The sequence below is a fragment of the Austrofundulus limnaeus genome, unplaced genomic scaffold (genome assembly GCF_001266775.1).
Source record: "Austrofundulus limnaeus strain Quisiro unplaced genomic scaffold, Austrofundulus_limnaeus-1.0 Scaffold80, whole genome shotgun sequence".
NCBI classification, from domain to species: Eukaryota; Metazoa; Chordata; class Actinopteri; order Cyprinodontiformes; family Rivulidae; genus Austrofundulus; species Austrofundulus limnaeus.
The window spans coordinates 1,453,581-1,479,609 of record NW_013952482.1 but is presented as its reverse complement, the minus strand read 5'-3'; the positions used below and the strand labels follow the sequence as shown (position 1 = coordinate 1,479,609).

Below are 26,029 nucleotides of genomic sequence, written 5' to 3'. Positions count from 1 at the left end.
TTTTAACCCCTTCTTGTTGATGCTGAAATGTTTTTTTTCTGTCTTGTGTTCTTGCCTGTGCTTCCTGCCAACTGCTGGAACTGGTTAAACATGTTCTCCTTTATTTTAATGGTTTGTTAATATTTGTTTATTTAAAAAAAATGTTTTGAGAATATATACTGGTGTGAACAGTGACTGGGATGTTTGATTAAGTTAATATTAAGGTTGTGTTTGCCATATTTATATTCTAAGTAATTTAGTGTCAGGGGTGTTTTTACTCTTCACTAGCTAATTACTTTTCAGGGTGTCCTGCAAACTTTGTGTTTCTGTCATACTTCTACAGATCACTAAGGTTTATCCATTCAGCAAACTGTTTGCCATCAACAAAAGTCACATGTCAATATTTTACAAGATATAACACGACAGGAAGTGTACATTTTTATGTGTGAAAATCTGTTTTAGTGGTATTAGTGGCTCCAAACAATGAGGGGAGTTTGTCCATTTGAAATCCATGAAGTAGTGAAGTAAGTTAGTTTTTTTTTCCTGCAAAGTTTAACTGTAAAGACGCTAGAGTTGGGGTCTGTGAGGCCTCCTGGGTTATCAGGCTCCTACCAGGCCTGCCATCACCCTCTCCCAGTCTGAAGAGCTAATCAGGCAGCAGATGAAGAGGTTAATGATATTTTCATCTGTCCTTGGTCTTGTGTCAAAATGTCTTGGCTCATTTCCTTATGCTTTTGGCTCTTTCTCCAGCTCATTTACCTTTATTTGTGTTGATCTCATTTACAAAATGCTACATATAATATAAACTTCCTCCTCATTAGAACATGCTTCTATTAGCACTGTTGCGGGCATTTTTTAATATCACATAGTCTCATTTTGTTGCTTTTCTTGTACAAACATCTCTGGGAACAACAGCTGACCTAAACTCTTGTCTGTTCTTGGCCTCTCCCCTGTAGCATTGCTAAGGTCACAGCTAACACTAACTTCATGTGAGTTGCATCCCAGGGATCAAATAACTCCAAACATAACGTGTTATTTTTGTACTGTGCAGTGGTCAGAACTTTTAAGCTACAGCTTAGTGGTGCAATTGTTCAAAGGATGTTTTTTTATATTAGCTTTTCAAGGAAATTTACGACTTTATTCAAATGTACAGCTTGACAATGTAGATACCCTTATCTGCTTTTAAAAGCTTAACAGGACTGATAAAAAARGCATGTTTTTGCACAACAACAAAGTAGCATCAAGTCTCAGTTTTGCATAAAACAAACCTGTTTAGTCATGTCGTTCTGTGAGTTTTATTCTTGATCATCGTAGACATTTGCGTTTAAACACAAATAGCAGTGGGGTTGCTTTAATGTGCCTTTCATCACTCTAGAGTCTTTACAAAAGCAGACAAACACATTTCTCTGTCACATTTGACCTATCTTGTGTTTATCCACTGACTGTTTTCCACTCTGTGTAACATCGAAGTTGTGCTGCTGGCAGGTTATGAATTAACAAGCCGAACCGTAGAGTCCCACTGAGAGCATTTCTTACATAAGGCAGTGGATGACTCYCATTCTGGTGGCTCATGTGGTTATTTGAGTCCTATTTAAGATGTATTTTTACACTTAATCTGTAACACGGAGACAAAGGGGGGGCATTGTAACATTTTGCTGCTCATTTCAACTGCACCTTGGAGCCAGTGACTTAATGGTTGAAACTGGTTCAAAGAGTAGGTTGAGTTTGTGAATCCATGCTGTTTTTGTTTGCTGTTTAGTATTTAAATCTCATTTTACTGTGAAACACAAATGGATGACACAATTGTGTACCATCAGGTAGAGAGAGTGGACAATCCAAATGTTTATGGTTGAAGTTTGAGCTGCAACTTATTTGAAGGGTCCTGAAAAACTTGGCTTTTAGTTTGATTTTTGGTTTGCTTTCAGTTACTCATCATTGTGCCTTGTGTAGAGACTTTTGTAGCCTGGCCCTTGCCTTCCTATGCAGCTCCACTCAATTCTAGTTTCCCTTCACTGCTCCGTCTGGGACTTCTCCCATTGMGATGGATTTCACTGGCAGATTTTTAGCCGGGCCAATCAGAGAACAGAACGTTGATTTTCTGCRCAGTGTCTCTTGTAGTTTATTTTACCTGGRCCAATCAGCAAACAGAAGGAGGAGTTTTTGAATGACGTTGATTTTCTGCGCAGTGTCTGCTARTTAGTTTAGCATACGGCAGTGGAGGAAGTGAATGAAGCCAGTCTGTGTTGATAAGGCTTCCAAATTAAATTAAATTTGTCTGACAAAGCAGCAGCTCTCATTTACAGTCGTCTCGTTCGACTCGGTATATTTCTCCTCTCAGTAGGGTTGTTTACAGCACACGCGATTTCTGGTTAGCTTCTTAGCTTAGCCTCCRTCACAGCGACAACACACACATGCTTCAGCAGAGGCCACGCCTCCTGCAAGAAACAATTCTCTATGCATCAAGTCCAGACCATCGTACGAAGCAAAGTGAAGGACAGGGTCTGGTTTTAACCAGGCTAGGACTTTTGTAGTCGTTCTTAACTTATTCTGTACTATTCCCTGCATGTTAAAATTTATTTGCTCCAACCAAATAATGCAAATATGCTTGATTTACATTTTATTTGAAGTTTGTTTCAAATTTCTAGTCAGAAAAAAAAAACGGGTTAATTGATTATTTGAAGCAGCCRTTGAGAAATTTTACTTAGTACAAGATTTATCTTTTTAATAATAAATCTTTTTTATTTGTTTATTTGGAGATTATACAATTATTTACATTACATACGTTTCGCAAAACTTACATAACATCTCCAAAATTGTTTTCAATAAACATAACACGCCATACAAACATAGAAATCGAAAAGATAAAGAAAATAAAAAGGTATATGTAATAAAGCGAATAAATAAAATAGAAATAAAATGAAATAAAAATAAATTGATAATCAAGTTTAAGTTAAATAGCTTTTATATTAACAAGAACAAAAGAAAAACTGTTTTACAGATCAAAACTGTTATTCTTGGTTACATGAGATTTCTAGCCTGTCGCTAGTTTGCAATCCTTGTCTTCTGGTTTATTTGTTTGTTTGCAGAGACAGACATGATCAAAACTAATGTGGTAGCTATGATTTAAGTTGACAGATAGACAGACAGATAAACCATGACTTTTATAACCAGAGAAAATTTTAAATAATTTGCTTAAACTACTAACAAGATAAGAATTAGTATCTCTATTTCCAGTTTGATAAGAAATATACAACCAAAAACCAAAATTCAAATGATTTATTWAAAAAAATGTCTTCAGGCAAGTCTCATGCTGTTATGCAATCCTTCCTAACTCATGTTGTGTTGTAACGTTGTGCCAGATTTCAAGACAAAGCCTGCATGTTGTACTGTACATTATTTTCTTGCAGATGTACAATGCAGGAACGTGCACATTGTGTAAAATCAGGTGGAACTGGTATGCYTGTGCTCCATTTTCCATTTAACATTCATGGTATGTTAGAACTGCTGATTTAGATCAGTGTTATTGTTTTTATCAYCTCCAGCTTTATCTGAGAAACTCACCGGCAGCTTTACCACCAGCTCGGTCACTTCCTCTGCTGTAGTCATACATGCCCAATGGACTTTAATGATTTGTGTGAAGAACAGTTCATAATGAGAATAAATCATGACATACTTGTCTTGTTTAGCCTCTGAGGGGGACCAAAAATAACAARCTGTACTTTATTTATTAGTTAAGTAGTTATGTTTTTTTGTGAGACACAAAGCTTGAATTAAATCATGCCCCATACAGAAAAATGACACATTTAACTCTGCAACTTCTGTTAGCAATCTTTCTGAAATCAATCCAGTACTTCTAGTTTGAATAAATCTAGTTTCTCAGCAATTAAAACATACACAAACTAAAACTATTATATCAAATTGCAATTATTGCATGTGCTCTGTAAATYAGAAAAGCTTGAAACGTGTGGGTCAGCAGCCATGTTAGTTTTAAACGTTAGTTTTTTCTCAGCTGGACACATTGATGCACACACACAGCCACAAATCAGCTGCTGCTTTCCATCTCCAAGGCACCAATTTCCAGACGTTGTTGGCACAGGATGTTGCACACAGACTCTTAAAAAAGACATGATTTCCTGCCTCAGTCAAAAAATACATATAAATAAATAAATAAACGCTATGACCTCAAGTGGTGTACATGTTAGGAGTTTTAGTGGTGGGCTGTGTGGTTGCTTTGGTCATGTGTGCATTCTGGTCACAAAAAGGAAACAAAAATCTCATAAATGTCAGAAAATGACCCCTTGTTAGATTGCAGCTTGCTATGGAATGTCTAGAGTGCTGTTTTATGAGATGCTTTGCAGTCCTGAAAAGAAAATATTCTCTGACATCATACTGATTTTATTTTTGTTTTTTTTGATTTTGATTTATTTTTGTTGATGCACTTTGGGGGAACTCTAATGCAACAATTCTGCAATATTAGCTTTCTTTTAACATGAAAGTATCAAACATTTTGCACGTCAATTGTGGCAAAGTTAAGCCTGTTCTTTGTCACTTTTTCTTCCCTGAAATTTAAGACTGTATTCAAATTGATTCATTATCTCCAGTTTTTTTTGTTTGAGGCTTCTTCTTCATCCTATTTCTCAGCAACCTCTTGAGCTGTGCTATAAAAACAGCTCATCTTGAAAAGTGGGTAATCGTGTAATTGTTTCTGTCATGTATTGATGCAAAATTGATTTGCATTAATTACCAGAGCTTATTGCATCTACAGTTTTTCAAATCACTAAGAAACAAGTACAGTAAAAATATTAAATTATTAGTTGTGTGTTAGATGATATTATCTGTTTAATGGACATCTGTTAAATGCTGTTGCATCTTGTGATGTTTTGACCATCTTAAGTCAGTGTGTCCAATTGAGTGCTATCACTTTTCTAGCTTTCAGTGGGCTGTGTAATGATTTTCATATGCAAAGACTGTATTCAAATTGATTCATTATCTCCAGTCCATGCATCTCCTCTTTGATAGTTGTGTAGATCCGGCTCGATCTGTTTTTGTTCTGCAGGGAAGTTGAGGGGTTTCTTGTTTGGTCTGATGTAGCAAAAGCTGAGCTATTAATGCAAATCACCTTGTCAGGTTCTCTYCTGGAAAGGAGAAACTCTTCACTCAAATCAGTTGCGCCTTCTTGGAGCAAAAAAAATGTTGTCCTTGTTAAACTGCTTGTGTTCCCTTTTTAGTATTTTACACAAACCAAACCGAGGCAGGTTTGAGTCGTACTGAGTCTGCAAGTGTTGGCTTTCACCTCTCTCACACACACAGGGCTCTGTGACTACCTGCTTGGCTCTGTTCCACATTTGTACTTCATGTGACACCAACACACAATAAGGACTAATGAGGCTGAAAGTGTTGTAAGAAAAGGACCTCAGTRTTCTTCTCTCAGGGTATTTCATAAAACACAGACAGAAAAACTGTTGTCAGCTTAGTCTTTTATGTCCTTTTAGAGTTTTAGGGAAAACCTAATTTTATTCCTTGTCTTTTTTTATTCACCAGCTCCTCTCCATTTACACAAGAAGATGGGAAGCCACTGCATATTCAGCCCCCAGTGTTAGACTTTGGGACACAGTAAGTGCTGCTCTTACGTCCTGTTTGATGAGAAAACACCATTCTTCATTTTATTCTAAAAAGTATGAGAAGTTATTACTTTTCACGTGACCCAATGAGTGGTTCAGATCATTTTAATATCAACTTTTCTTTTCGCAGCAACAATACAGTGTTTAAGCTGAAATTGTGGTGTTACAACAAGCAGAAATGTTAGTTGAAAAAGCGAGCGCCTGTAAGTGTTTAGAGAACAAAAAGGATATCCAAATATGGCAGTAAGCTGTCTTTCCCAGCAGTCACCCATAATGCAGTTAGAAAAGGTTCAGAACTTCAGTTTGCCTTTATGCATTCAAAACAAACTACAAACCCTAACTCTGTGGCTGGACCATCCCAGTTGGTCCTGTCCTCTAAGCAGTCCCATGCATAGTTTATTTTGTCATATTATGTATTAGAAATGCTGAATGCCAAATCCCAAAAGTATTGGGAAAAATATTTGCACACTAAGCTGTAATTGCTTCAGGGAATTTGTATTCACGATTTAAATGGGTCTATGAGACCAGAGAGTCTCTCATCCATCTTGTGGTTTCCTTTTAAATGTCAGAATTGTGGGAACATATTTATGATGTTCGCCTCAATTTGACTCCCAAAGTTGAAACTGTATAAAATTAATGTTTTAGGCTTTAGAGAGAAAAAAGCACCAACTCTAATACAGAAAAATAACATAGACATATAAAAGCTAGGAAGTCAAGCAGATTATAACAACAGGAAATGAACAGTATGCTCTAGGGAACACTGCAATATCAGATGTAGATCCCATTTTGATGTGACATGGTAAGGAAAAAATTAAAAAGCTATTTACACAACTTAGTCACCTAGTCTAAATCCTGTTGAGCCTTTGGTGCAGGCGACCTAAAATGAAAGTAAAAATCACTTTCTCAGACAAGCAGGAAGTGAAAGATGCTTCAGTTGAGGCTTGACAAAATGTCCTAAGACGACAAGTCTTTTTAAGTACTTGTACACAGAGTCCCATATTTAAATCACATTATTACATAAATTTAACATTGGCATGCAAAAACCTTCAATTCACACTGACATGCAGGAAAGTAATTTTGAATTCTACATTTGAAATAGTGTCTGTGTTGGTTTTAGGTTTAAATTGTTAAATGGAACTGACTAAAATGCTTGAGWCTACATTTTATTTTGCAATTTAGATGTGTTGTTCTTAACTATGAGAATAAGTCATACAATAATTTCGATATCACTAAATAGTTGACATGCATTCATTAATCCCAACATGGTAAGTTTTGTCAATAGTTCTGTAGGTAGAAATAAAAACGCCTTAACGAATCACTCTACTGGTGCAAAAATATTCTTCTGCTTAGTACAAAGCTGGTAAATGCAGGGTTGTTTTTAGCATTTGTTTGGAGATGCAGCTAATTAAATTTGAATAGGTGTATGTTTTCATAACAAGCTGTGAGCAGCAAAGTGCCTAAAACTATGGTTTTAAATTTGTTCCTTACTAGAGGAAAAACTTTAGAAAAAACTGTTGGAAAAACCTTAAAGCATGAGATATGTAATCGATTTTCAGTAAATGCAAGAAATTCTGGCTGTTTGGACTCAAAATAGGAGTAAACTGGTGGTAGCCTCATCATACACTCACATTTAAATGTTAGCAGAATGTTGTTTGTGCCATGGTCTTGTCAGATTAAACAAACACTCAAAAAATAAGATTCATTGCTTAGCAAAATTAATTCCTGTATTTAATTAAAATTTAGGCTTTCATGTCCCACTCTAATTCATGTTAAACTAATATTTATCTTACCATAACTGAGCTATTGGAATTATTAAAAGACTTGGTAATATCTGTGTTTCCTCAAATCAGGTTCTATTTTTGTAACCCAGTTTTTTTCACTATTGTCCTCAAAGCATTTCAAAACTCACAGCAGCATTTCCCCATTTGTGACACCGCTTGTGACACAATAGGAAAACAAATAAATTAGCAGAATCCATCCATCCATTTTCTGTACATGCTTGTTCCTTTCAGGGTCACTGGTGCCCATATCCAGCAGTCACAGTGTGAGGGGYGGGGTACACYCTGGACAGGTCACAAGTCCATCACAGAGACAAACAAGCATTCACTCTCTCACTCACACCTAGGGACAATTTTAGTGTTATCAATTAACCCAACAGTCATGTTTTTTTGTCTGTGGGAGGAAGCCGGAGTACCAGGAGAGAACGTGCAAACTCTACCCAGAAAGGTCCCCAGGCTGGGATTTGAACCGGCAACCTTCTTGCTGAGAGGCATCAGCTCTACCAGCTACATTCCAGTTATTTCCCCATGTCAGGGTTCCTGCAGATCCTTAAAGTCTTAAAAGGCGTTGAATTCATCAATCCAAAAATAAGGCCTTAATTAGCCTTAAAATGTCTTAAATCAGTCTTTCAGAGGACTTAAAAATGTTAACGCATTGTAAATAGGATGACTGTATTTGTCTCAAATATTAAAATAATTGGTAAAATTTATTTATATATTTATTTTAAACAATTTACTAAATTTACCACAACTAGTTGTTTTGCGTTAAAATAAACATTTGGGTAAATGTTTTTACTTACTTTTTTTCACATTTGTGTTTATGTGAAGTTGTTCTTAAATTTCATTAAAAAGCATTTAAAAGTCTTAAATTTAACTTGCCTTAAGCTGTAGGAACCCTGCATATGATTGTGTCACAACACAGCAYGCCACTGTTTCATCTTTACTCAAATAAAATATGTAAATTAGCTTAGACCTTTTAGAATTTGTGCTTTCCAGCTAAAAAGTTTAAAATGAAGATGTCTCTGCTTTACAGTTGTAGTTCATACTATTAATAAGAACTCTTGTCTCTATAGCACTTACACCACTGCTGCTGTTTTTCTTCCAGGCCTGTGGACTTATGTTGTATATGTAGTTGTGGTTATTGTTACTACCCTACCATCCAAAGGATGATGAATATACCGTACCATGAAGTTTTCACAAATGTCTCAGCGAAGTTACTTTTACTTTACATTGTCCAACATCTCACTGATCTGTACCCATTTCATACATGGTTGATACAAAGCTCTTCCAGTGGAAGACAATAAACAGAGACACATGAGTTTAACTAGAAAACTATTCACTTTTTGAATTTAATCAGCTTGGAGGGTTTGAGGAAACGACAGAGCTTGAAGTATTTATTGGTAGCCCAAGCTCTATTTGTGTTTAGTGACAGCTGAGTGGGAACATGTTATTGTATTAACAAAAATAGCCAACCAAAACAGAGAAGTTTTGTACTGATGTTATGCAATATGTTTTAACTTTCCTTATATTTATTTGTGTATGTGGTTTTAACCCAGAGGCAAGTAGCTTTTTCAGATTAAAAAGTACATAGCTCATATTTATTACTCATTTAGTGACTGCAAAATGGCTTACACCGCTTCATCATGTGAAATGTTTTCTAGAGGCTGCTTTGCATTGCGGTGACAGAAAAAAACTTGACTAATGTGTTATATGTAATGATCAATCAACAACTTGACATGTTTTTTAAGTTTTAAATGCAAACAAATATGTTAATTGGACTGATACAACTTAGATTTGAGTTTAAAATAAATTGCTGTCACACGGCAAAGAGGAAGTCATAAATAAACCGACAGATGGGTGTTGAGAAAACCATTTGCTGCTGCTGATTTTAAATGTGCCTCAGGTAAATCAGCCGTGTTGTTCCTTAAGTGGAAGTTCTGTGCAGAGTTCTGTTACATGTGACGTTGTTCTCTCTACAGGCCGCTGGGGTTACCAGGAGCTGAAACCATATATATACACAACCCCAGTCAGGAAGTTCCTGTGACCCTGCTGTCAATGTTTACATCCAGCAGGCATTTTTACATACCTTCCTTTCATAGGAGAGTAAGTGTACTCATCACAAGTGATGGTGTTTTAGAGAAAACTGTTCCTGTTATCTGTGTATCCTGTTAAAATATCAATTTTAAACAATTTTTCTTTCTGCCTTAGGTTATCCCACCAAAAGGGAAGGCATCTTTTAAACTAATTTTCCTCCCATCCGAGGAGGGCAATGTAGAAAACACATTATTTATAAACACATCAGCCCATGGGCTGCTCTCATACCAGGTCAGTGTGTATTAATAACATCTCCTGCTCTGCTTTTTTTTTTTAAAGGGGACATATCATGCAAAATCCACTTTTTTAGCCATTAAATATATTTTGTTGTGTACTTGGGGTCTCTAGGAGTGCAGAAAATTTGAGTTTAATCTTTCTTGGTGCTGCGTAGATATCTTTATACTTTGTTTGGGTCATTTTTTTTCATCCCGTTCAGTTTTATCTATATTCTGTGACATTTTCTGAACGTCTCCGGGTCAGACTCTGGCTCCAGCATGTAAGACTGGATGGACAAGAGTTCTGTTGTTGACATCTATTAGTTAATTTGAAAATAAAATGTTTCAGCGCTGCTAGATAGACGTAAAACCTAGAATGTACCACTCAAAGCTGGAGGGGAGGGAGGTGTGAAGTTTCCATTTAAAGAGTTTGTTTGAGACACACCTCAGAAAAATGGTAAAAGAGTGGTTTGTGGAGTTACAATAAGGAGGAATTCAGACCAAATCATTGCAGTTCCTCTTGATATAGACCCCATCTGATTGATACAAATGTGAAAAAAAGAATTTAAAAGCATGCTATGTCTCCTTTGCACATCATTTAATATGCCTTTTTGCTTTTTGTCAGTTTTACTTCTGGTTAGTAGAACAAATAGCTTCATCAAGTTAATCAAGTGTAGATTACAGTCACACCTAACCTGATTGCTTATGTGTTGTTACTTCAGCATTTATTGTTTCATCCAACATACTCAAATGAGTTACTTATTTTTACGGAATTTTGCTTTTAAAAATATAATGCAAATTGATCATTTTTAAAATTCAACTTCTTTTTCTAATAGACTTTATACAAACAGCAGATTGATGAACAAGTTTGATTTGAATTGGACTGTTTTGCTTTAAGCTGCCTTGGATGCAATTGGACTTGAACTTGTTTGCTTTTTTGATGAAGTTCCTTAAAGTGTTCTCTGGTGTAAAGCTGGTGCTGTACTAATAAAACTGCATTAAATATTTGTTTGTGCAGTAATGTTAGTTTTAATGTGCTGGACGATAGACATAGCTAGGGTTTCATTTAGGCACATTAAAACCAAAGCAAATTAGAACTGTGTAATGAAATGATCTAAACTGCAAATGTAACCAAACAGGAGGGGTGATTGATTGCTTTTTGGAGGGTTGTTAACTTCTCTCATCAATTAATGTTATGTTGTGAACAACTAATAGGAATAATTTAAAAAAGCATTGATGCATACTCATATCAAAACCCTAAACCTCAGACTCTGTTGCAGAGCTGTAGCTTTCTTCACCGCTTTCAAAGACATGTATAAAGTCAAACACTTGGCTATAGTTWGAGCTCAAACCTGTCTTTCTGTTGCAAAAATTCGTCTTAAGGCAACTAAATGATGCCACTGTTTATTGTAGAAACATATGACATCACATTACATATGTAATTTGTTTCTTTAACAGGTCTTTGGTGTAGGAAGTCACCAAGCATCATTAAAATCTTCTCATAGAAAGGATAGTCTTCTAATATTCCCTCACATCCAGAGCATTAAGCTGACCCAAACTCAGGTAAGTCTGTCTGTATATTTGTTTGGGATGGTTGTGCACAATGGTGAATAGCAGCTCATCATTGCAAACAGCTGATTTCCTTTTTCCTCTACGTCAAGATAAACAARGCTCAGCACACACAAACACACGCACACACAAGCTTTTCACAGTCATTCAATTACTGGTTGTCTGCAGAGTCAGCATAAATTAGAATTGTCATTGTTTGTCTTTTCTGCAACCACAGATGGTCCTTATTCAGTATTAAGATCTTTTACTATTCATCTGCAAATATTTCACAGTAATTTGAAACAAAAACCTGTGACTAACCCATGCCTAATTTTGGAGACAAATGCAGTGAAAGTGTGTGGAGAAGCATCTGGGAGGAGTGCTCGCCTCCACAACAGGAAGTGGGGTRGGAGTTGCAAAATGTCAGCTAGGCTGTGAGACGTTAGCTCTCAGAATCACTTTGACTGTTGCTTCCTTGTATTTATTTTTATCTCTGCAGCCCCGTTTCAATATATTRTGCACATGTACCCGATTTGTTTGCTGCAGATCAGTTGTTGCATTTTTGGTTTTGATTTATAAACAATTCTAATCGATGTCATCTAATTTTTCTTAAAAAGGAACACATACTTAGTGAATGCTAATGTTTCTCTTCACTTAAAGTTCAGAATGATTTCATGATGAGAAAACGTTAGAGGTCATTACACTGATACACTGATTTTTTTCTGTAGCCTTTTATACTGCTTAAAYGACACAAAATAGTTAGAATTAAAGTAAATTAATGTATTTCAGGTTGTCATTTTGTCAAAGCCTACAGTTTAAAATTCGACAAAAGGAAGTAGTGATGTAGTAATGGCATGCAACGTGACTTAGTGGGTTGTAATTGCTCTTTTATTACAACAGKTTGTAGTCGGATTCCTTCACAGTACAAATACAAAGTTCAAAAAACCTCAGTGATTACTCGTGACTTTCATTTTCATTCTCTAAAGAGACCAAGTTCAGCTGAAATGTGTAAAGGACAAGGCTATTTTAGGCTTTGAAGATGCACATTAAAATCTATAACCTTTGTTTACATTCTGTATAATCTATGCAAAATATATAAGAGGCTGTGGGAGGTAGTAACAGGAGTTRTGTATTTGGGGACTGTCTTTATTTTAAAAGTCCAACCAAGGACTRGGTTTGCAAATTAGCCTATAGCTAGAAAACCCTTGTACAGAGCAACGGTTGCTTGTTTTATTTATTTTTTTTATCATGTAACATTGTTTATTGTGCTGTCCTTGATCAAATAAAATGAAATTAATGTATYTGGGTTAACCTTTGCCCAGGGTTTCAAGATAAGTTGTTGTTGCAGATCATGAATGATTTTAGTGTCCCAATTATTCAGATGAGACTCCAAAATTCTGCCAGTTTGCAACAAAGCTAATACTTTTGATAATAACTGAAGTAACCTTTGAACGATTCAAACACATTTAAGCTAATTGAGAAACTTGCCCATTGTTACATTCTCTCTTTTTTTGGACATCATCTGTGTGTWGTTTTAAAACAGGTTCTAAAGTTCAGAGTGGTTTTTCTTCTTTTGGAAGTACTACCACAATTAGCAAATTACACCAATTAAGAGGAACAACTAGAAAGACTGGTGCAAAAATGTRTCTAAACACTATATTTTTCTTGTTCCTGCAGGAAGATGCTTCCAACATCACTATTCTGGGTCTCCTCCTGGAATGCAACTTACCAAAGAGTTTGCAAAGCAGTCATCAGGTACTCTTTCCTCATCAGTATCAGTAGTTAGTATTTCAAAGTGCCTTTTAACGCTATTTAAATTAATGCATAATTGCTTTAGAAAAAAAGTATGTATACTGTATACACTGTATATACACTATATATATATATATATATTTAACGCTATTTAAATTAATGCATAATTGCTTTAGAAAAAAAGTATGTATACTGTATACACTGTATATACACTATATTGCCAAAAGTATTTACTCACCCATCCAAATTATCGGAAGCAGGTGTTCCAATCACTTCCATGACTGGGCTTGGCCCCCTAGTTCCAATGAAAGRAACTCTGAATTCTTTAGCATACCAAGACATTTTGGACAGTTCCATGCTCCCAGCTTTGTGGGAACAGTTTGGAACTGGCTCCTTCCTCTTCTAACATGACTGTGCACCAGTGCACAAAGCAAGGTCCATAAGGACATGGATGTCAGAGTCTGGTGTGGATGAACTTGACTGGCCTGCACAGAGTCCTGACAGCAACCTGATAGAACACCTTTAGGATGAATTAGAGTGGAGACTGAGAGCCAGGCCTTCTGTACTTCKAGAAGAATGGTCAAAAATCCCCCATAAACACTCCTAAACCTTGTAGACAGCCTTCAAAGGAGCTGAAGCTGTTCTAGCTGCAAAGGATGGGCCAACRTCATATTGAACCCTATGGATCCTGGTGTTTGTTGCACAAAACACTTAAAGGACACAAAACTTAGACAACCTAAACTTCATTGTATTATGATCAAACAGACCAAAATCACACGTGTTTTATTCACCTCCTCCTCAGTTGTTTTWGAAGTCTTTGCCAATTAATGTCATCAGAGTTTTTTTTTGTGGAGATTAAATAAATTTATTTTAGTTTGTAGGGGCCAGATTTTTTTCTGCAGACCTCATTGCACCTAAAACCAAACAACCCCACCCCCACCCCAACGTTAAGTCAAGACATCTGTGTAGAGCTTGTTAACATCTAAGACTATAGTTAGCAGTTCTGATCTTGTTTAGAACGTGCTCATTGTATGCTGCTCCTCATCTAACCTAAAGAATTCATAGAATTGTTCTTGTTCATTTGGAAGTATTCATCCACATTTACATTTAATTTTATCAGCTTGCCAGCAGTTTTTATCAGTTTCCTGTCTTGTGTAATTAGTTAAGCTAAATGCGTGACCTTTTTTTTCGCTCATAACACAGCTGCATAGAAACAAAAATTGCACAAAAAAAAACCTGAAGCAAAGGCACATTTTTGATTGTAGAATTAGCTGAAAAACCTTGTAAGTTGATAAAAGGTACTGTAAATGCAGTTAAGTATCAGTCAGCTGTTTGAATGTGCCCTCTCATTCTGTATTTTATGCTTAGTTGTAATATTATATAATTGTTTAATAAGAGTTCTCTGTCATTGGGTTTTCCTTTTGTTTCATTTTATTTTCACTTGGCTTTACTTTGGCTTGTTGCTTCTTCTTCTTCTTCTGCACCTCTGGCTGGAAAAATGGCTCCAGTCATTTCTCTTCATGAACCAACCCTACTCTCCTAATGATAGCAAACAGAAACATGTCCATACTGGTACTTTTGTTCTGCAGGCTTTCTCAAAATCAAGTTAAAATTTGAAAGTGTTAACTAGGCTTCAGTCTCTGCTCCTTTTAGCTGTATTTCTTGAGTCCTAATCCTCACTCTTCTCGTGCCCCTCTCTCCCTTTGTTTGGCGCATGACTGATATGCCCTTCCTGTCTCGTCCCAGGGGTCCTGCCTCCAGAACGAGGAGCGCCTCAGTCTGCAGATTAATCTGTCGGCTCGTGGTGACCGGCCTACTGACCTGGACAAGCTCAAGCCCTACATCATTGAGCACATTTTGTTCGTGCTGGTCTCTCCTACAGCTGGACCTGCTGCATTTGGTGGGTTTCAGTTTCTGAGAGCAAATTAACACAGAGTTACAGATTTAAAGCAAACAGCCTTTTTGAGGGTTGATAAATTGTGTTTCAGTATGTTTTTCTACTCAAACACAAATTTTAACATATATCAGTCATAGTTGGTGCTCTGGTGGCATCTTTTCTCTAACTGCCAGGATTATAATGTGTTTTTGCATAAGGGTGACAATAGCATGAATCTGCAGTAGGCTACAAATATATTTGTCATTTTATTCTTTGAATGTGCTCGTTTTCTAAATAATCCGTGTTTAATCCAACAGGGGATGCAAAAATAGATGTATATATGTTAAACTCTGGAGGGAAGAAACTCTTCATTAAGGTGAGAAATCATATCGTCTTGTTTTGTCATCGTTTCAACGTAAAATTATTCTTGTTTTTTTTTTTTACAAAATGTTGTCTGTCTTCAGGACATGCAGGTGTTGTCCAAAGTGGAGGCAAACCTAAACCTTAATCAGGTTCTCCTTAGACCAGAGGCTAAAAACTTCATTCAAGTGGCCACCTTGGCATGCAAAAGTGAGTAGTTGTTTTTTTTTTTTTTTTTTTTTTTCCTCCCTTAAAGAAAAATTATAAACGTCTCAAAGCTGATTGTGTTTATCATCAGGTTCATTGCCAGGCCATGAACAGAAATGCACAAGTCATATCAGTTTAAAAATAATGGCAAACAGGACGACGTACAGCTTCCCTGGACTACATATCAAACACAGGTAGCRTAATGTTTATATACACTCCCTAACCTAGAAACTTGGAGTATTTAAACTTAAAGGGATCCCCTATTAGTTGTAACATTAGACTTKATTTGATAAACATATATTTTAACTGTAAAATAAAGACTGCAAAAATACTGTAGGCGGTTTAGTTTAAAAAAATATAAAAACTAAAGGTTTAAAAGTATATTACACGGACAGGGTCATTTTATTTACATGTAAAGCGTTCTGGGTAAATGATGATGTGGATAGGTCATCGGAGCGAGGCTGCTAGSGAGCTRTATCCACCCTKAAGGTTAATYTTGGACAATATCTGAYRATYGDCTCTTTTAAATGAAACCAGAGAGCGYTGACAGAGAGGAGAAGGTAGAAATGACTCAGCCTGTAACTGAAAATATGGATGGAGGACAACAGAGCTGCTTCATGGAAGAAGAACCTCAGCTTAGCCTGTTAGCTTTAGCGTTAGCCCCGACGCTATCACTATATCGCTATATTGGGGCGGCTGTGGCGGAGTGGTTAGGGGAGTCGTCCTGGAACCAGAAGGTCACTGGTTCGATCCCCCGTCCATCCGTCTCAGTCGTTGTGTCCTTGGGCAAGACACTTCACCCACCTTGCCTACTGATGGTGGTCAGAGGGTCCGGTGGCGCCGATGCATGGCAGMCCCACCTCTGTCAGTGYGCCCCAGGGCAGCTGTGGCTACAGTGTAGTTTGCCATCATCAGTGTGTGAATGTGAGTGTGAATGGGTGAATGTCTGTTAGTGTAAAGCGCTTTGGGGGTCCGGAGGGACTTGAAAAGCGCTCTATAAGTTCAGTACCATTTTACCATTTACCATCACCTTATACAGTATATATATTAGCTCAGCGCTGCACATTCTCCTCTCGTCACTGAGGTCCTCCATCCACATGACAGAGGGAAACACAAAAATGACTCAGCCTGCAACTGAAAATATGGATGGAGGACCTCAGTTTAGCTTGTTAGTTTGTCGCGCTAGCACCGAGCTAATACATATAAGGCAATATAGCGTCAGTGCTAGCGCAAAGACTAACAGGCTAAGCTGAGGTTCTTCTTCCATGAAGCAGCTCTGTTGTCCTCCATCCATATTTCAGTTACAGGCTGAGTCATTTCTACCTTCTCCTCTCTGTCAACGCTCTCTGGTTTCATTTAAAAGAGTCGATCATCAAATATTGTCCAAGATTAACCTTCAGGGTGGATATAGCTCGCTCACACCGAGGACCTATCCATGTCATTTACCCAGAATGCTTTGGGCATGAATAAAATGGCTCCGTCCATGTTAAAATATATTTTTAATTTTTTTACAGTCTTTATTTTACAGTTAAAATATATGTTTATCAAATAAAGTCTAATGTTACAACTAATCGGAGATACCTTTAAAACATTTACCAGAAAATGTGTATTTTGATCTTGACTAAATAAAGTCTCACAGCAATCATTAAGATGATATTTATTTAAAAAAAGAGTGATAGTTCAGTTTTAATGCAGTTTTCATTTGTGCTTTTTTGCAGATGGACTCTGGGGGATTTGTTCAGTCTGTTTCAGGTGAAACAAAACAACACCAACCAGGTGGACCTGTGGTTCTCCAACCCTTTCCCCCTACCTCTCACTGTGACGAATGCCAGCCTCTCAGAGAAGCTACAGGCAGCAGTGAAGGTAGGTCATCAGTACATTGTGTGCTGATAGAAAAAAAAACAGATCTGATCACAAACTAACCGTTTTAACCTGTTATCACATGGTGACGCTCTGTCCAGGAGCACTTGACTCATTTATCAAACAGACGATCTCTGCTGCCCTCTGTCTGTCAGGTTATGAACTTCAGCAGTCCGCTGAGAGTTCGGCAGGGCTGCTGGCGYATCTTATCCCTCCAGTTGCTCAGCAAGGCTCTGCCCATGAACCAGATGTTGACTCTGAGTCTGGACACCAGCTTGGGCACCTCGCTGCACATTCCTCTATACTTCCATCCTTCCTCTTCATCTTCCAAGGTGAAATGCCRTCTCTCTTACTCGGTGTTTTGATTAGAACTATAAAATGAATCACAGGTTGGTGATTCATTTTTTGTTTGCCATCAGGGTGACGTAGTGTTCGAGGCTCAACGAGAGTGTGGGCGTCAGTGTCCTCTTAAGTTATCTGAAGCAGGTAAAGCTTTGACCTTGAGTACTTATTTTTGTGTAAAACAAGAGTTTCTATTGTGAGGATTTTTCTCCTTTTTTATGGTTTGTCAGGTCGTTCGGAGTGGCAGCGCTCGCTTCTCCCAGATTTTTTCTCCTCGTCTTGGGCTGTAGACAGCAAACTGGCTGCAGAGCTCTGCTCTCGATGGCATACTACCAAAGATAAATTGCCTTGCAGGTCCGATGCRAAAACAAACCGACATCTTTACATTCATATTTATGATCACTCAGCATTATTCACAGACATACTTGTCTTCTCAGGTGGCCCAGGCTTACCACCGATACCTCCTCTACTTTAGACTAYGGTGCTACTCCTGTCAATGAGAGCAAAGTGAGCARCATGTTGYGATTGTTTACTAAATGACGTGTTTTTAAATTGACATATTTTCAGACACAGTTGTGAAATTTGTTGACAGAATTATTCTGTCTTGTCCAGGTGAAGACATTCATGCTGAAGAATCCTACACCATCCTTGGTCTCTGTAGAGATTCGAATCCTATCACTTTACCCCTCTCCTCTTGAGGCGCTAGACCTTCTAACCAAATGGTAAGACTTTCAGCAGTTACCACAGCAGAGCAATCAAAAGGGTTGTTTAGTTCTCATACTGCAACAATTGTTTCCTAACTGTTTTTTTATCTGTCAGGTTTAATATGAGCTCCTTCTCTGTCAACATCAGCACAACAGAGTTTTCTCTGTTGGCTTCTCCTCACAAGGTAAACATGAGAACAGTCTGTGAAATCATGTTTTATGATGAATCTCTTTGTAATTCTTTAGTTTTACTTTGTTCTAATCTTTTCTTTATATTTTCTGGTTCAAGATGGGAGAAAGCGTAGCGGCGTTAACAGGAGAAGGCGTCCTGCGACTGCTGCTCCAACCCTGGGAGAGCAGAGAGGTTGCTGTGGCATTCACCCCCTCTGAACACAAACCTGTCACGACTATTCTGATAATCAGGTAATTCACTTCTGATAAACATCTTTGATCATGTCCACTGAGCTAGTGCTGTTTAAATTACCTACAGGAGCTTTTATCTAATGTGTATATTGTGGTAAATGTTATTCAAATGGGGTTTTTTCTTACCTCGAAAATAAACACAATAATAATTTAGAATATTTTAAATGTGTCTTTAATATTAAATGACACTGTATGGAAATGTTTGTTTTTCAGGAACAACCTGACAGTGTTTGACATGGTGACTCTCCAAGGCCACGGGGCCAAAGAGCTGCTGAGAGTCGGAGGGAAACTTCCCGGACTCGGAGCGTCTCTGCGCTTCAACGTTCCTCAGTCGACTCTAATGGAATGTCGTGATGGTGAGGTTACAGCTTCAGTTGAATAATTATACATATAGTATTAATGATTGTTGGTACACTGCCCGGCCAATTAAAAGTCGCCACCTGGATTTAACTAAGGTCTATGATCTGAGGTTGCTGCAGTTGTTCAGATTCAGCAACAGTTTGTGTTCAAAGAATGAGGTCAGCTGACTACCTGAATATACTGAAGGACCAGGTTATTCCATCAATGGATTGTTTCCTCCCTGATGACATGGGTTTATTCTAAGATGACAATGCCAGGATTCATTGGGCTGGAATTGTGAAAGAGTGGTTCAGGGAGCATGAGACGTCATTTTCACACATGGATCGGCTCCACGGAGTCCACTGAGAATGTTTGGGATGTGCTGGAGAAGGTCAGACTCTACCATCATCAATGCAACATCTTAATGAAAAATGAATACAACACTGGATGGAAATAGATCTTGTGACACTGCAGAAGCTTATAGAAACAAAGCCACAGTGAATGTGTGCCGTAATCAAAGCTAAAGGCGGTCCAAACAAATATTAAGAGTGTGTGACCTTTTTTTGGTAGTGACTTTTTTTTTGGCCAGGCAGTGTATTTTCYCTAATTGTGAGTACAAACTAAAAATGTTTCAAATGAATAAAACAAGTTTGTCACTGACAGGTCTGCGCACCAGTAAGCCTTTGTTTGCCATCAGGAAGAGTTTTAAGGTGGAAAATGCAGGAGAGCTTCCTCTGACCGTCATGTCCATGAATATAAATGGTTACAAATGTCAGGGATTCGGCTTTGAGGTGCTGCAGTGCCGTTCCTTCAGCCTTGAGCGTAACACTTCCTCTGAGATCAGCATTGCGTAAGAAGAATATGAATTAATAACTAATATTAATTAGCTTGGTGGTGTTTTCTCTGTTTATGGTCATTTATTATTATTTTTTTCTCGTTTGTTTTCAGGTTTACTCCAGACTTCACGTCGTCCTGGGTGATTCGGGACCTGACACTGGTGACGTCACGCGGCACCGCTTTTCCTTTTACTCTGAATGTGACGCTGCCCCACCACATGTTACCCCTCTGTGCTCAGGTGGTTCCCGGCCCCAGCTGGGAAGAAACCTTTTGGGTCATTACCCTGATTTTTACATGGTTAGTGCGGATACCATAAATCTGACCCATCATATTGAAATGAGGATTAAGTAAAATTTGGACAAAATTACCTAACTACATTTTCAGATTTGTGGTTTTAAAAGCTACATTTTGATACCTGGATCATCCTGATATAATCAGCTTATCATGATAAATGACCTAATTTGTCATGTTGGTTACGATAATACATTACTGTTTGGTCTGAATCCTAATGTAAATTTGAGTAATTTTTTGATGCTAATATAAAGAGGAAACCTCAAATATTATTTGTATATTAAGATTTCCCAGTTGGAATGAAACAAAAACATTGCTAGCTCACAGGGAAAAATTCAAAAATTTTAAGGCATTTTTCCTCAGAATCATGTTTTTTGTTGCGACTGCTCAAAAAATGCTTTAAAATTATTTTTTAGGATTCTATTTCAGACAGTTAATTTAAATGATGCATTGATAAGGCGTTAATTCATTATATTTTGACAAAATGCAATTTTTGCACACATTTAAATCAAAACCCTATATCTGCCTATTTTTCCACATTCCACTTTTGGACTTAATCTTCRTTTCAATGTGATGGGTCACATAATAGTATTTACTTGCACAGCAGTGAGTTTTTTAATATCCTGTCATGTTTAATGATTTTCTTTATTTTATTTTTTGCAGCTTCTCGTTGGTGGGTGTGTGTCTGATGGCCTTCCATCAGGCGCAGTACATCCTCACAGAATTTTCATCGCCCAGCATCAGGAGCAACCACAACTCTGTCTTGTCTCGGGACAACAGCTCAGTCAATAATATCACCCCCAATGGAGTGAAGTATGTTTGAGGTTTTTTGTGCACACAACACATTTTTGGTGTTAAAATATTCAACAGTATCATGTTTGTCTGTTTAATGTCTGCAGTAAAACAAAGGGAAGCTGTAAGACGTATATGGACACCTGTCACACGTCTGATAAAGGTAAGGGGCGTGGCTCTTCATCTTTGGCCAGCCCCGCCCCTCGCTCTCAATCCTCAAAAAAAGGATCCTCCACCAGCCCTCCTCAGCAGCAGCAAAAGAAACACAAAGTTTCACTTTATTACACAAAATACAAGCCCAGCTCATCCACAGCTACAGCTGTGGACGAAGAGCAGGAGACTCTGATTCCTGAAAGTCCCCTCACCCCAGACCCCTGCAGCAACAACAACCAACCAGCTTTCCTCACCGAGCTGGAGAAACACACGTCCACAGACTTTAAAGAGGACCTCCAGGGCACCATTGAAGATGGGATATCAGCAGCAGTTATGTTTCCCRTGGAAATCCCTGCTGGTTTCCCTGCTGATGTCACACTGAGTCCAGGACCCCGACCCGGCTTGTTAATCTGCAGTCCTGTGGAGAGGAGTTGCTCTGAGCTCTACRCACACAAGACCGTTTCTGAGAAAAGGGACAGTTCGGAGCTGGAGGTACGAATTCAKTAGAGCTAAGAAAATATTTGGTGTCTTCAGTTGGTTCACATATTATAAAACAGCCGAAACTCTTTGTGAAACATCTGAGTCACTGTTTCTTCTTTTTACAGGTTCAATTTGGAAAAGATGGCAAAGATCAGMAAAAGAAAGCGCTGAACACAGAGGGTGGCACTGCAACAGGAAATAAGGGAAAAAGGAATCGCAGGAAGGCAGAAAACRTGTCTAGGTAAACCACAGTCGACTGTAGTACTAGTTCACATAAAATTAAAGAATAACTTAAAGCAGTGGTTCCCAACCCTGGTCCTGAAGCCCCCCTATCCAGCATGTTTTACTTGTTTCTCTGCTATACAGCAGGTCTTCAGAAGATTGTTAATCACTCATTCATTCAAACCAGGTGTGTCAAATCAGGGAAACATCTAAACAYGCAGGAAAGGAGTCCTTGAGGACCAGTGTTGAGAATCACTGCTTTAATACATGTTATCTGATTTATTATTTACAAATAAATAGCAAAGAATCAATGGCTTCCAGAGGCACTAAAAACATAAAACTGAGTCAATATTATATTTTGAAAATATCTCATCAAGCTCAGAGAAGCTCTTGAGGTGTTGGTCAACATTTAAARCAGTGATTTTTAGATGTTTCCCTGATTTGACACACCTGGTTTGAATGAATGAATGAGTGATTAACAATCTTCTGAAGACCTGCTGAATAGCAGGGAAACAAGTAAAACATGCTGGTTAGGGGTATTTGAGGACCAGGGTTGGAACCACTGACTTAAATCAACCTTGTTTTGTGTCAGACTAGAGCAGGGGTGGGCACTCATGGTCCTCGAGGGCCGCAGCCGTACATGTTTTACATTTTTCCCTGCTCCAACACACCTGATTCAGTCACTGAACAACCTCKTTCAAGTTCTGCAGTATGGAGGACCGACACTGACAAATTAGAAATAAAAGCATAAATAGATAAATGAACCTTTTAAATAAATAAATACATTTTAAATGCACCAAATAAATTAAGAAAGAGAACTTTACCTCATGTTTTATAATTTAATTGACTTTCATATTTATTTTTCCAGTTTAGTTCCACTAAATTCTATATTTTAACACACAATGTTTTTTTAATATATATTTTACATAGTTTTTCCTTTTACTTGTACATTTGTGTCTCTTGAATGCTTAAATTGAATTATTTTTATAATTTTGTCCAACAAGTCTTTTTATTTCTGTGTTGCATGCTTGTGCTGCCACAGTTTAGCTTAAAGTTCAGTTACAAATAAATGCACAGGTAATGTTCTTCTCCTTGCCTTTGTTTTAAACTAAACTTAAAACTTTTAGCTAAACTGAGGCAGCACAAGCATGCAGCACATAGAAATAAAAAGACTTGTTGGGAAAAAACATATAAAAATAATTAAGTTTAAACATTTGACACACAAATTTATGTACAAGTAAAAGGAAAAACAATTAATATATATTTAAAGAAACAATAAAATTTAAATTGTGTTCAAATATTTAGACTAATTTATTGGAACTAACMTGGAAAAATAAATATGAAAGTCAATTAAAATAWAAAACAGGAGATAAAGTTCTCATTTTTTAATTTAATTGGTGCATTTTAAGTGTATTTATTTAGTGTATTTTGTAAAAAAAAACAGTAAAATTTAAATTATGTGTTAAAATATATAGACTAATTTATTGGAACTAACATGGAAAAATAAATATGAAAGTCAATTAAAATAAAAAACAGGAGATAAAGTTCTCATTTTTAAATTTAATTGGTGCATTTTAAGTGTATTTATTTAGTGGTTCATATAATTCTGCTTTTATTTCTAATTATGCCAGTTTTGGTCCTCCGTACTGCAGAAGCCTGATAATCATCTATTCATCATATCAGGTGTGTTGGAGCAGAGAAACAAGTAAAACATGCAGGGCTGTAGCCCTGCAGGACCAGGATTGCCCATACCTGGGCTAAAAGAACAAACAAAAGGACTTTTTATATGACCAATCGTTAAACTAAGAGCTTATATAGTTAAAGCTCCAAACAAAATAAAAAAAATGTTGTATTTTTATCTGTAGTGCTCCTGAACACAACGTTCCAGAGAGAGAGAAAGAGCCTGACTGGAAAACAGGGGACCGCAGTGTCAATGGAAACCGCAGCAGGAGCCATTGCTGCAACAGCTTCAAGGCAGATGTGCTGAAACCTGGACAGGCTGCAGAGAACCCCCTCAAACAGAATGGTGGGCTCTAATCAGATACAGTGAACCACACTGTGTGCACCTGATGGTTTAAATGGACTGTGTTAAAAGAGAGCTTTAGATTTCTCATCTCACCGACCCTTTTCTGGTTTCCCGGCAGGTGTGTGTCCGACTCGCAGTCGCARAAAARTGGCAGCGGAGCGGCGCGCGGCGGGCGTGTGCGAGTCCAGCTCGGACTCGGGCAGCTCCTCAGGCAGCGTGAGGGCGAGCAGGGGCAGTTGGGGCAGCTGGAGCAGCGCGAGCAGCGTGGAGGGAGACAAGGAGCACAGCGCTCGAACACACGCCGGCTCTTCCTCAGCTAGAAAAAGTACAGAGCACCAACACGCCAYCTCTGCTCTGAAAACACRTTTCTGTTATACGCTGCGTTTCTCCGTCACTGCAAACTTGCATTAGATGTCAGTTTCTTTAGTTGTGGTTGTTTGACATTAGTTTTGTTTTTGTTTTTTCCAGGAGACTCCATGCAGTTCAGTGCATACCCTGCAGAAAGAGAGTGCTACCAAACAATGAATAACAATAATTACAAGGCTTCAAGGTATTTAAACACCTGCTCTCCTGGAAAGTTGTCAAGGGTTRGGGTTACAGAAATAAGTTCTGGTTGTGTATGAGGTGATTGTTCAAAGGATTTTTTTTCTTTTTAAAGAAAGCATGGAAGAGACGCTGCAAATCTGTAGTTCAAAAGTGTTTCAGGTTTTAAAAAGCTCTACAAGCATGCAGAAAACTTCAGAAATATGCATTTAAACTGCACAGCTGTACTACATGACTTGTCAAAAGAATTTAATATACATGTTTGTTTAATTAAAATTGTAAATTGTTTAACAGGAGGGTGCTTCAACATAGTCAGCAAGCCTCTCTTACACAATTTATTTCAAGCTAAATATTTATTTCAAATGGAGAACACTGCTGAGAGTTGTTCTTGTTTTTAGCACCAGCAGTTTGTACAATGAAGAGATGTGCCAAAGCTCCAACCCCACACCTTCCAGTTTTGCCCCAAGTTTTGCCAATGTTGCTGCAGGAATGGACAAGAACATGGGTAAAACTGAAACAGACACACGATCAAATCCTTGTTACATCCTGTTTTTTTATTTTATTTTTTTTCTCTAACAGGAGTTGTTCCATTCTCTTTCAGATCTGCCATGTCAGTATGTACCTGAAGACACGTGGTCAGCGCCGTCCATCCCCCTCACTAATGAGTTTAGATACAACACGACTGAAGCTCTGCCCTACATACCTCAACCAGCAGCCAGCTGCTCCTACAACGGGTGGGTGTCTGACAACATTGACATAGACTACACGTAGTTAACACTGGGATTTAAAAAAAACCCTCCATATATGACTTGAATAAGTTATTTTTGGTAAGTATTAATTATTTGAGGAGAGCGCATTTACGGGGATAACTGAGTGATATCAAGTTTTAAATTGGAAATGTGGCTGTTTATAAAACTTTTAGGTTTCCCCAAACCAAAAACCCTGGATGGCCAGCTGTCCATCTTCACCAGGATCTTCAAATCTCCCGTATCTCTGTTCCAAAGCAGCAGTCAGCCTTAATGACTGAAGCCTTGTTGCTCTCACACCCATACTGTAATTATGAAGTGCTTCTTCAATACATCAAARGATATTTTTTTCCCCACAAACTATATATATACCCACAGAAGACCCCATGGTCACAGCCCTCCACTCTCTGATGAAGCACGTGGGTCCAGAGGGATGTGAGGATGGTGGCTATGGGCACAGCTACTCTTGGACATTCTAATCGCCAAACAAAGGGATTTTTTTAATCGAACTATGACACTTGGAGCGCACCTCTGAGCACTGGTTCCCAAAAACATTTCTTCCMCCCAGAGCTGTCATTAATGCACTAATTTCACAGTTTAACCCTGTAATGTTTTTTTGTTGTGACCCATCACATTGTAATGAGGATTAAAACCAAAGGTTGTATGTGGAGAAACAGGCAAAAAGTGTTTTCATTAAAACACTTGCAAAAATTACATTTTGTCAAAATATAACAAATCTGTTAAAAATGTACAGTGGGGAAAATAAGTATTTAGTCAGTCACCAATTGTGCAAGTTCTCCCACTTAAAAAGATGAGAGAGGCCTGTAATTGACTTCATAGG

The 26,029-nt window shown here is 37.8% G+C and overlaps 1 protein-coding gene across 1 annotated transcript in view; it reads left to right on the top strand.

Moving 5' to 3' along the window:
* Positions 1–26,029, top strand: part of tmem131l (transmembrane 131 like) — a 34,374-nt gene that overhangs the window by 6,270 nt on the left and 2,075 nt on the right. The window contains exons 4-31 of the mRNA XM_014011437.1: positions 5,521–5,592; positions 9,358–9,481; positions 9,587–9,703; positions 11,146–11,250; positions 12,913–12,990; positions 14,734–14,887; positions 15,181–15,239; positions 15,328–15,433; positions 15,522–15,624; positions 17,149–17,293; positions 17,446–17,622; positions 17,710–17,776; positions 17,863–17,986; positions 18,070–18,139; positions 18,245–18,354; positions 18,452–18,521; positions 18,626–18,759; positions 18,973–19,115; positions 19,762–19,948; positions 20,047–20,232; positions 20,890–21,039; positions 21,126–21,663; positions 21,777–21,892; positions 23,739–23,899; positions 24,018–24,224; positions 24,368–24,449; positions 24,841–24,947; positions 25,044–25,176. Coding sequence (XP_013866891.1) covers positions 5,521–5,592; positions 9,358–9,481; positions 9,587–9,703; positions 11,146–11,250; positions 12,913–12,990; positions 14,734–14,887; positions 15,181–15,239; positions 15,328–15,433; positions 15,522–15,624; positions 17,149–17,293; positions 17,446–17,622; positions 17,710–17,776; positions 17,863–17,986; positions 18,070–18,139; positions 18,245–18,354; positions 18,452–18,521; positions 18,626–18,759; positions 18,973–19,115; positions 19,762–19,948; positions 20,047–20,232; positions 20,890–21,039; positions 21,126–21,663; positions 21,777–21,892; positions 23,739–23,899; positions 24,018–24,224; positions 24,368–24,449; positions 24,841–24,947; positions 25,044–25,176 — 3,825 coding nt within the window. The remainder of the gene's footprint in view (positions 1–5,520; positions 5,593–9,357; positions 9,482–9,586; positions 9,704–11,145; positions 11,251–12,912; positions 12,991–14,733; positions 14,888–15,180; positions 15,240–15,327; positions 15,434–15,521; positions 15,625–17,148; positions 17,294–17,445; positions 17,623–17,709; positions 17,777–17,862; positions 17,987–18,069; positions 18,140–18,244; positions 18,355–18,451; positions 18,522–18,625; positions 18,760–18,972; positions 19,116–19,761; positions 19,949–20,046; positions 20,233–20,889; positions 21,040–21,125; positions 21,664–21,776; positions 21,893–23,738; positions 23,900–24,017; positions 24,225–24,367; positions 24,450–24,840; positions 24,948–25,043; positions 25,177–26,029) is intronic.